The sequence below is a fragment of the Carcharodon carcharias genome, chromosome 7, assembly GCF_017639515.1.
Source record: "Carcharodon carcharias isolate sCarCar2 chromosome 7, sCarCar2.pri, whole genome shotgun sequence".
Lineage (NCBI taxonomy): Eukaryota > Metazoa > Chordata > Chondrichthyes > Lamniformes > Lamnidae > Carcharodon > Carcharodon carcharias.
The window spans coordinates 119,405,648-119,417,594 of record NC_054473.1 but is presented as its reverse complement, the minus strand read 5'-3'; the positions used below and the strand labels follow the sequence as shown (position 1 = coordinate 119,417,594).

The window sequence follows — 11,947 nt, the reverse complement described above, 5'->3', positions numbered from 1 at the left end:
GTTTAAGGTGTTGGGGGGGCGGGGGGGGGAGAGAGAGAGAGAGAGAGAGAGAGAGAAGTGGAGGGGGGTGGTGTGGTTGTAGGCAAAAGCAGTGATAGAAGCAGATCATCAAAAGATGTCATAAACAACAGGACAAAAGAACACATAGGTGTTAAAGTGGGCGATATTATCTAAACGAATGCGCTAATTAAGAATGGATGGTAGGGCACTCAAGGTATAGCTCTAGTGGGGGTGGGGGGAGCATAAAAGATTTAAAATATTTCAAAATAATGGAAATAGGTGGGAAAAGAAAAATCTATGTAATTTATTGGAAAAAAACAAAAGGAAGGGGGAAACAGAAAGGGGGTGGGGATGGAGGGGGGAGCTCAAGACCTAAAGTTGTTGAATTCAATATTCAGTCTGGAAGGCTGTAAAGTACCTAGTCGGAAGATGAGATGTTGTTCCTCCAGTTTGCATTGGGCTTCACTGGAACAATGCAGCAAGCCAAGGACAGACATGTGGGCAAGAGAGCAGGGTGGAGTGTTAAAATGGCAAGCGACAGGGAGGTTTGGGTCATTCTTGCGGACAGACCACAGGTGTTCTGCAAAGCAGTGGCCCAGTTTACGTTTGGTCTCTCCAATGTAGAGGAGACCACATTGGGAGCAACGATGCAGTAGACTAAGTTGGGGGAGATGCAAGTGAAATGCTGCTTCACTTGAAAAGAGTGTTTGGGCCCTAGGACAGTGTGGAGAGAGGAAGTGAAGGGGTAGGTGTTGCATCTTTTGCGTGGGCATGGGGTGGTGCCATAGGAGGGGGTTGAGGAGTAGGAGGTGATGGGGGAGTGGACCAGGGTGTCCCGGAGGGAGTGATCCCTACAGAATGCCGATGGGGGGGTGAAGGGAAGATGTGTTTGGTGGTGGCATCATGCTGGAGTTGGTGGAGGATGATCCTTTGAATGCGGAAGCTGGTGGAGTGATAAGTGAGGACAAGGGGGACCCTATCATGTTTCTGGGAGGGAGGAGAAGGTGTGAAGGCGGATGATAGGGTCCCCCTTGTCCTCACTTATCACCCCACCAGCCTCCGCATTCAAAGGATCATCCTCCGCTATTTCCGCCAACTTCAGGATGATGCCACCACCAAACACATCTTCCCTTCACCCCCCCTATCGGCATTCCGTAGGGATCGCTCCCTCCGGGACACCCTGGTCCACTTCTCCATCACCCCCTACTCCTCAACCCCCTCCTATGGCACCACCCATGCCCACGCAAAAGATGCAACACCTGGCCCTTCACATCCTCTCTCCTCACTGTCCAAGGGCCCAAACGCTCTTTTCAAGTGAAGCAGCATTTCACTTGCATCTCCCCCAACTTAGTCTACTGCATTCATTGCTCCCAATGTGGTCTCCTCTACATTGGAGAGACCAAACGTAAACTGGGCGACCGCTTTGCAGAACACCTGCGGTCTGTCCGCAAGAATGACTCAAACCTCCCTGTCGCTTGCCATTTTAACACTCCACCCTGCTCTCTTGCCCACATGTCTGTCCTTGGCTTGCTGTATTGTTCCAGTGAAGCCCAACGCAAACTGGAGGAACAACACCTCATCTTCCGACTAGGCACTTTACAGCCTTCCGGACTGAATATTGAATTCAACAACTTTAGGTCTTGAGCTCCCCCATCCATCCCCACCCCCTTTCTGTTTCCCCCTACCTTTTGTTTTTTTCCAATAAATTATATAGATTTTTCTTTTCCCACCTATTTCCATTATTTTCAAATATTTTAAATCTTTTATGCTCCCCCCACCCCCAATAGAGCTATACCTTGAGTGCCCTACCATCCATTCTTAATTAGCGCATTCGTTTAGATAATATCACCAACTTTAACACCTATGTGTTCTTTTGTCCTGTTGTTAATGACATCTTTTGATGATCTGCTTCTATCATTGCTTTTGCCTACAACCACACCACCCCCCTCCACTTCTCTCTCTCCCCCGCCGCCCCCCTCCCCACCCCCCACCACACCTTAAACCAGCTTATATTTCAACTCTTTCTTGGACTCGAACTCAAGTTCTGTCGAAGGGTCATGAGGACTCGAAAGGTCAACAATTCTCCGCCGATGCTGCCAGACCTGCTGAGTTTTTCCAGGTAATTCTGTTTTTGTTTTGGATTTCCAGCATCCGCAGTTTTTTTGTTTTTATCTTTGAAATAAACTGTCAGGAACTGAATATCTCAGATAATAGATCGTCACCACCCTTTGAAAGTGTGTATAGCAGGCTTACTTTGCAGAACAGTTGGATTGCAAAACCCTTTTGACTGATATGTGACTCCTGCTTAGCAGCAACATGGTTGGTTCTTCCTTGTTCAAATAGAGACTGACGACAAATAGCAGTCAAACAAGAACACCCGTACACATAACAGCTGCCGCAACTTGAACACATTGAGAACAGCATCAATTTGCCACATGTTTCCCCCTTGTGGCGAGTGACATGGATATCAGACAACACTACAAAATCGGACAACCAATGGTGCCATCCTGGGATAATGTGACTGCGATGTAAGTGGCTCAGCATAAGCCAACATTACTCTGTTTACATTGTCAACGAAAAATACGTCGATGAAAATATTCAAATTGAGCATGAAATGAATGTTTAACCGAAGACTAATATGTTTATACACTGTCACTGATTAATAATACGAAGGCTACCGAAAATACTTCGCTGACGAAGAGGCCCAGCCGAGGCGGAACACGTTAGGTTGCGGCTGACGTCAGACGTTACGTACAGCGTGATGATGCATTGTTGTTGGTCGCTGGCTCCATTGATGACATGGCGGCTCGCTGGAGCAGTGAGAATTTGGTGGTGGAGGTCAGGGACTCGCAGGTAACTCCATGCTAAGCATTTGCGGCTGCATGGGGCTCAGGGATCGCGTTTGGAGAATGAGCGCTGCGCGGACGAGGGCCGCCAGAGCCGGAGGATTTGTCTCAGGTTGGCCCAGGCAACGAGAGCACGCATGCGCGGGGTCAACACTTTTTCCCCCTTCCTGAAAGAAGCAATCCTCTTATTGTGGGGTCACCTAATTTCAAACTATTCTGCAAACAGCACTTCTGTTTTTGGTTACGATTTGGAACTTGGATTATTGAAGTTATCCCTGTGCATTTTCATATATATTGACGAAAGATGCTGATTTAGAGTATTTATTGCTCATGGACTAAAAGGGACAGTAGCAACGTGGATACAAAATTGGCTGAAAAATAGAAAGCAGAAAACAATGGTCAATGGATATTTTTCAGGCTGGAGAAAGATTTGTAGCGGAGTTCCCCCAGAGCTTGGTATTGGGACCCTTGTTTTTCCTGATACCTATTAATGACCTAGATCTTGGTGTGCAGGGGACAATTCATAGTTTGCAGACAATATGAAGCTTGGGCATGTTGTGACCTGTGAGGAGGATGGTGTGGAACTTCAAGAAGACATAGACAAGTTGTTGGAGTGGGCAGAGTGGTAGCAGATGAAGTTCAAAGTGGAGTAGTGTGAGGTGATACATTTTGGTAGGAAGAATATGGGCAGACAATATAAAATAAGGGGTGAAATTTTGAAGGGGGTGCAGGAGCAGAAATACCTGGGTATATATGTGCATAGATCATTGAAGATGGCAGGACAGGTGGAGAGAGTAGTTGATTAAGCATATAATATCCTGGGCTTTATTAATAGGAGCATAGAGTACAAGTGCAGGGATGTTATGCTGAATTTATATAAGACTTCAGCTGGAGTATTGTGTATGGTTCTGGGCACCACAGTATAGGAAGGATGTGAACACGTTTGAGAGAGTACAGAAGAGGTTTACAAGAATGGTTCCAGGGATGAGAAACTTCAGTTATGAGGGTAGACTGGAGAGGTTGGGACTATTCTTCTTGGAGAGAAGGTCACTAAGACGAGATTTGATAGAGGTGTTCAAAATCATGAAGGGGCTGGACAGAGTAGATCGGGAGAAGCTGTTCCTGTTCATAAAAGGATCAAGAACGAGAGAGCACAGATTTAAAGTGATTTGCAAAAGAAGCAAATGTGATGTGAGAAAAAGCTTTTTCATAAATGAGTGCTTCGGGTCTGGAATGCACTGCCTGGAAATGTGGTGGAGGCTTGTGCTAGTGTTTCCACGGAGCTAAAATAAAAGTGAAATACTGTGGATGGTCTGAAATAAAAACAAAAAATGCTGGAAAAGCTTAGCAGGTTTGGCAGCATCTGTGGATAAATAAACAGGGTTAAACAGTTCAAGTTCTTTGGAATTGACTTGAGAGCTAACTTATGGCTTCTTAACGTGTACCCTGAGAAAATGTTATGGAGTCCACACACTGTTTAAGTGAAAGGTCAGAATAAGAGGAAATGCAATAAAGCCTAAAATGGGGTTGCAGAGTATGTATGTAAACATATGGTGTGGTAAATAAGGTTGGTGAACTGCAGGTGAAGAACATAGAATGGTAGCAGCACAGAAAGAGGCCATTTAGCCTAATGAGTCTGTGCCAGCCATTTGCAAGAGAAACTTGGCTATTTTTCCTGTTGCTCTGTACGTTTTTTTCCTCTTCAGATAATTGTCCAATTCCCTTTTGAAAGCCATGATTGAATCTGCCTCCAATACACTCTCGGGCAGTGCATTCCAGATCCTAACCACTCACTGCATATGTTAATTTTTCCTCATATCACATTTGGTTCTTTTGCTATTCACCTTAAATCGGTGTCCTCCATTTCTCAACTTTTCTGCCAGTGGTAACAATTTATCTACTTTGTCCACACCCCCCATGATTTTGAAAACCTTAATCAAAACTTGTCTCAACTTTCTGTTAAGGAGAAAAATCCCTGCTTCTCTAATCTATTTGTGTAACTGAAATTCCCCAATCCTGGATACATACTCGTTTCTTTTCTGCACATTCTTTTCTGCACTCTCTCAAATGCTTTCACATCCTTCCTAAAATGTGGTGCCCAGAATGACACAATCTATTTGATTAGAGTTAAGAATTAATAGAGATGTCATTACTTGACTGGGTGTATTCAATAGGCCACCAACTAGTGGGAAAGATATAGAGGAGCAAATTTGAAGAGAAGTTAGTTCTTCCATCTATGGAGTTGTTTTAATGGGTGCTTAATTATCCTAATATAGACTAGGATGTTAATAGTGTAAAGGGCAGAAAGGGAGGGGAGTTTCTGAAGTGTATTCAGGGGAATTTTCTTGATCAGTGTGTTTCTTGCCCAATTGTTGAAGGTGGCAGGACAGGTTGAGAAATTTAAAAAGGCACATGTGATCTTCGACGAGAGGTAGAGCGTACAAAAGCAAATGAGTTATGATGAATCTTTGTGAAACACTGGTTTGGCCTTAACTGGAGTATTGCATTCAATTCTGGGCACCATACTTTAGGAAGGATGTGAAGGCTTTAAAAAGGGTGCAGAAAAAAAGAGTGAGAAAGGTTCCAGGAATTTAATTTATAAGGAATTTCCAGGACTTTAATTACGTGGATAGTATGGAGAAACTGGGATTGTTCTCTTAGAAAATAAAAAGGTTGAGAGGAGATTTGATAAATGTGCTCAAAATCATGAGGGATCATGATAAAATGGACTGAGATGAACTGTTTCCAATGGTGAAAGGATCACAAACCAGAGGACACTGATTTAAAATAAAGGAAGACTTGTATTTTTCATGATCACCCAATGTCTTAAAGTACTTTAGAGCCAATGAAGTGATTTTTAAGGAGAATGGGAAAAAGAGCCAATGGTGACATAAAGAAAACATTTTTTTAAGCAACATGTGGTTCCGACTTGGAAGGCACTGCCTGAGAGTGTGGTGGAGGCCGATTCAATCGTAGCTTTCAAAATGGAATTAAATAAGCACCTTGATAGCGTTGTAAATTTTCTCTGTGGTATGGGCAGGGGGAAGGGCTTGCTGAGTTGCTCTTGCAGAGAGCTAACATGGACAATGATGAGCCGAAAGGCCACCGACTGTGTTGTAACCATTGTATGTTTGCATTGTCAGTAATGATCTTATTGTATTTTTGTGATCATAGTATTAAATGTGCCTTGTTTGTATGATATACTTCATTAATAATTTAGAGGGTTTATATATATGTATGGTATAGGATATTTGAATCAAGGCATGTAGATGATTTTTCTGTTAGGGGAGAAAAATTTTTTTGGCTCTCTCTTGAAAACTTTATAACATTTTATTGATATCTTTCCCAGGTGACCACAATTATAGTATGGATCTTGGTGGATTATTCAATGATTGGGATGCAGGGATTGTCAACAAAGCAGAGTATTATCCTGTCATTAACCAATATCCTGTGCAGTGTTCCTGAGTAGAATCCCTTCCTAGCCCAGGTTATTTTGAAGGCTAGTATCTTTGGCCTGGTTGGTACTAGCTAACTTTGTACAGAATGAGAATTCAGTCTGGAATTTTCCTAATTATATAATAGGTAGGAGTTGCATGTGTATCAATTATTGGATTGGACTAGACCTTGGCTTCACATCTAGTCAGTCCCAAAGTTTGAAAAAAAACTACGCTCAACGATGAGAAATCCTTGGCTTTTTGGAACTCCACCGTTTTAAATTAGTCTCAGACCTCTGCCTCTGTAGACCAAATGGGGCAGAACCATTGAAAGTGCAAGTGCCAGTCAGAGTGGGAGAATAATACAAATGTAGAGTTGTGATTGGAGGAGTAGCAAATGTAGGAGAGATGAGAATCTCTGAGGAGCTGCTTCTCCAGTCATGGATTCTGTCTCTTCCATTCTTACTGGCCCAGCTCTTCCAATCATAGGTTCCTTCATTCCTGCTCTTCCAGAGACATAATCTGTGATTGGAGGTTGAGGAGCAATTATTCTGGCTGAATCTGCTGCCGTCATGCAGGAGATTTTCGGCTGTGCTGTCACCTATCACTTCAACAAACTGCTGGATGTTAAGTCCGACCTGTTCAACATCTTCTGGGAGGCTGAAGAGAAGAAGCAGAACAAGGAAAAAGAGGAGGTGGGCTTGCAGTGGGGCCTCCGGCAGCCCTTCTGCCTCTGCTTCCAACGTGGCCAAAGCAGGGAGGAGAGAGTCTTAGAAACCCAGAAAATCCATGCCAGTAACAAGATCAGGAGCAGGCCTGAGGGGGGCTGCCTGGACCAAAAATGACTTCATGGGTGTCATCAAAGCAGATTCAAGTGGTGTCGAGGCCGTGTCAACAAGGAGTGTGAAAGTAGCTCATGGTTTAATTTATGTAGAAAAGGACTCAACATCAATGCACTGTGTTTAAGATGCAGCATTCAGTGATAGTCTGCAAACCGTGGACAGATTAGGGTGGGGGTCTGTACCAGGCCAGCTGCTGCTCTGGATGCGCAAAGCTTTCTGTGTTCGAGGGTGGGAACCTGACAGGGATTATCATGGCAATGCTAGGGACCCCTCTCTTTGTTTAAGGCAATCCCATGCACCATCTTTTGAGCATGAGACTATGATTGGCCTCGTGGTATTTAAAATCCTAAGTGAGAGATGATATTCTGTTGCGGAATGTGGCTACTCTCATTCCCAGGGTGTTTCATCAAATTAAATGTGTTGATTCTTGGCTGCAGCATAGTTCCACTGAATCTGTCAAGATCTGTCTGAGCAGCACAGATGAGCAATTGAACTTGAACTTGAACTTGCTGACTTTTGAGACCAGTGGACAGGTTGCTCAGCCTTTGGGACTTTGACTGCTACCTTTTAAGTTAACAAGGCTGTGGTGGTGGTGGGTGGGGAGGTATTGACAAATGAGAAGAGAAGTCATTAACCATGCAAAAATTCATTAGACCTGTTATAACTTTACATAATGGCTTATGCTTGTCTGATTTCTGTTTCACTGGATCAAATAGTTGGAATTTGAGATGAATCTGATCTTAGTTTTGTGTTTGTAAATTTGGAAGTTTATTTAGAATCCAAATGGGATAGGAAATACTAGGGACCCTGCACTCCTCAAATTAACCACTTTGAATGACTGGGACTAAATCACCTTGTCCTCATAGGTGATGAACAGAGCCTTCTCAGATGGCAACCTTAGCGCATGGGTGGTGACACCTTGCTCCTTGCTGAAGCTTACTTGCCAATGATGTATGTAATCCAGCAAGGTCATGTTCTGTTGTTACTGTATTACATGTATGAACTGCATGAAAAGCTGACATGTTGAAATGTTGAGATCACTTTGAATTTATACAGATGCATTGGCCCACAATCTTGACAGTAGGAGAAGGTAAACAAAGGGAGAACTAATGTTTTTACCCACTTGTATTTGCACTTTGCTGCAGAACAAATCATAAACAATGTTATAATTTTCCAGTCCCTCAGCGACTTTGTTGCTTTGCTCTACAATGTGTACTTGATTCCTTGTCACAAAGAATTTCCAGACCTTTTTTTTCAGCCTCAAATTTTCAGACCTTTTTGTCTTTGGCCACTCTTATGCCTTGCATAGTCTATCTTTTAGAGTTCTGCTTCTGCCACCGGTAAATTCCAGTGCCCTCTTGAATTAGACTGTGCTATATATTTCCATTATCTGTCTGTGTAGCCTGCTCCATACATTCATCACCCTCTGTGTTTAGAGCTATATCTGTGTTCCCACCCTTACTCTAACCTTGATTCCTAGCTGCCAACTGCCTCGAAGGTTGTTGTGGAAACAATAATTTGGAGAGGCTAGGGTATGCGGCAAGAACGGGGAGGAGCTTTTAGCTAAAGTAAAACAGAAACTGGGAATTTGGGGGCGATTGCAGAGAAGAACCTGGTCATCAGGTGCAAGGTATTATTGTAGATGGCACAGACCTGCCATATACCCCAGCCCTGCCGCAAAAGGCACCCAAGCCATCTATCTCTTTACCTGGGGATCAAACATGGACCTTCTCCATCGGGATGTGATGTACAAACCTCCAGATAAAGGCTGTGGGTTAAATTCTTTAAATGTTGGATCCACTTTGCCAAGATTAGGCACCTATGAAATGTCAAGACAGTTGGATAAAATGGTTGTGGTGTTTGGATTTTTCAGATACTCAGTAACTGCAAACACTGCACTGAACTCCTCGTACAAATTGATTTGGATTGCTGCAAATGTAGGAGGTCTTGTGGTACAGTCAGTAGTGCCCTTGCCTCTGAGCCAGAAGTTCTGGGTTTGAGTCTCACCTCAGGACTTGATGGCCATGGAAGGCGCATTCATTATGCGGTCAAACAGGATGATTATCAACCTGCAAATCCTTCCAAAACACTCCAATGGCAGATGGTAAGAGTGGGAGAGATTCCTGGTCAACCGTGTGATGGAAAGAAAGTTGGATCCTCAACCATCACTATCCATAACGCCAGACTACAAAATGTATGTAACAATGCATGTTGCCATGGCACTTCAGACACCCAGTGATTTGTAGCACATGCACACACTATAAATACAGATGAAAGTTGACCATATTCTGTAAGTGCACAAAACAGAACAAATAGGATCACTTGTGCTTGATTGGAAATTCTTATGGATTTATGATTGGCAGTGATATATTTAAAAAAAAATGCTTGAGTACATTATTCTTATTCGAGCGTCAGAGAATTGAATAAGTATTTGGAGGAAAAAACGCAAGGGTATAGGGAAAAAGAGCAAGGGAGAGAAACTAATTGAAAAAGTTGGTGCAGATTTGATGAGCCAAATGGTGGCCACCTGTGCTGTACTATTCTATGATTCTATCAGGACAGTTTGCACAGGAATATGATCTAGTTTATACATTGCTGTGTTCAGCTTGCTCCTTCAATGAGTATATTGAGGGTTGCAAACAATTGAATGTGCATTACCATGGTTTAACTGTCCATACACCCATCTAACTAAATCAAAGCAGCACAATGTTGGCTGGTGACTTTGAACTCCAACTTAAATCAGTTACTGTACAGAATCACAGATCAACAAATATAAAATCAGATCTAGGTAAAAGTGGGCATCCAAGCTGAGCATAATTTTAAAAAAATTATTCATGGAATGAGTGTTGCTGAAAGGCCAGCATTTGTTGCCCATTACTTAAAGTTCTTGAGAAGGTGGCGGTGAGCTGCTACCTTGAAATGCTGCAGCGTAGGTATATGTGACATAGGTATACAAACAGTACTGTTAGGAAGGGAATTCGAAATTTTTGACCGAGAGACAGTGATGGAATGTTGCAAGTCAGGGTGGTGTGTGACTTGGAGGAGAACTTGCAGGTGGTGGTGTTCCCATGTGTCTGCTGTCCATGTCCTTCTAGAGGTTGCAGGTTTGGAAGGTGTTGAAGGAGACAACATATTGCTGCATTGCATCTTGTAGATGGTACTCACTGCGTGCTGGTAGTGGAGGGAGTGAATGTTTAAAGCGGTGAATGGGTGTCAAACAAGCGGGTTGTCTTGTCCTGGATGGTGTCAAGCTTCTTGAGTGTTCTTGGAGCTGAATCACCCAGGCAAGTGCAGAGTATTCCATTGCACTCCTGATTTGTGCCTTGTTGATAGAGAACAGGCTTTGGGGAGTCAGTAGGTGATGCCTGTGGTGTTGATTGTGGAGGATTCAGTGATGGTAATACTGTTGAATGTCAATGGAGATGATTAGATTCTCTCTTGGATATGGTCATTGCCTGGCACTTGTGTGGCATGCATGTTACTTGCCAATTACAAGCCCATGCTTGTAATGTTGTCCAGGCCTTGCTGCATGTGGGCACAGACAGCTTAAGCATCTGAGGAGCTGTAAATGAACACTGAAATGATCAGCGAAAACCCCTATTTCTGACTTATGGATGCAAGGTTATTGAAGCAGCTGAAGATGCATTGGCTGAGGTCATGATCCTGAAGGACTCCTGCAGCAATGTCCTCGGGCTGAGTTGATTGGCTTTCAACATTCACAACCATCTTCCTTCATGCTAGGTATGATCCCAACCAGTGGAGACTTTTCCCTTTGATTCCCATTGACTTCAATTTTTGCTACATCCCCTTGATGTGACACTCTGTGCTACCTTCATGTCAAGTGCAGTCCCCCTCACCTTACTTCTGGAATTCAGTTCTTTTGTCCATGTTTAGACCAAGACCGTAATAAGGACTGGAGCCAATGCTTAGCAGTATTGAGCTTCAGTGAGCAGCTATTGCTTATTAAGTGCTGCTTGATAGCACTGTTGATGACTCCTTTCATCACTTTGATCATTTGAGAGTATACTGATGGGGCAGTAGTTGGCTGGATTGGATTTGTTTTGCTGTTTTTAACAAGGCATACCTGGGCAAATGTAAACAATGACGGGGAGATCCCTGTGTTGTAGCAGTACTGGGACAGCTTGGCTAAGGGTGCAGCTAGTTCTGGAGCACAAGTCTTCAGTACCATTGGGATGTTGTCAGGGCCCTGTGACTTTAACTGGTTCTTGATTTCAGTTGGAATGAATTGAATTGGCTGAGGACTGGTATCTGTGATGCTGAGGATCTAAGGTGAAGGCTGAGATGGATCATTCATTTGGTATTTCTGGCTGAAGATAGTTGTAAATACTCCAGCTTTGTCTTTTGCACTGATGTGCAGGACTTTCCTATCGTTGAGGATGGAGATCTTTGTGAAGCTTCCTCCTCCAGTTTATTGTTTAATTGTCCACCACCATTCACGACTGGCTGTGGCACGACTGTAGAGTTTTGATATGATTCTTTGTGGGATTGCTTTGCTCTGTCTGTTGCATGCTGTTTTGCATCCATTTAATCCTGTATTGTAGCTTCATAGGTTGGCATCTCATTTTTTGGTATACCTAGTGCTGCTCTTGATATGCCCTCCTGCTGTCCTCATTGAACCAGGGTTGATTTCCTGGCTTGATATTAATGGTAAAATGAGGGATATGCCAGGCCATGAGGTCACAGGTGTAGTTGAATATGGTTCTGCGGCTACTAATGGCCCACAGTGCCTCATGGTTGCCTAATTTTTGAGGTGTTAGATCTGTTTTGAACCCATCCCATTTAGCATAGTGGTAATGCCAAGCAG

The 11,947-nt window shown here is 43.4% G+C and overlaps 1 protein-coding gene across 3 annotated transcripts in view; it reads left to right on the top strand.

The window, feature by feature from the left end:
• Window positions 1–2,500: 2,500 nt before the first annotated feature.
• wdr59 (WD repeat domain 59) overlaps window positions 2,501–11,947 on the top strand; it is an 89,766-nt gene continuing 80,319 nt past the window's right edge. Inside the window, exon 1 of one of the 3 annotated variants that reach the window (XM_041191436.1) lies at window positions 2,501–2,528. Coding sequence is in view for 2 of the 3 variants with exons in the window: in XM_041191437.1 (XP_041047371.1) it covers window positions 2,800–2,853 (54 nt within the window). In the remaining variant the exon portion in view is untranslated. Of the gene's footprint in view, window positions 2,529–2,580; window positions 2,854–11,947 lie in introns of those variants that run through there. The other 2 variants (XM_041191437.1, XM_041191435.1) reach the window with 2 other exon arrangements.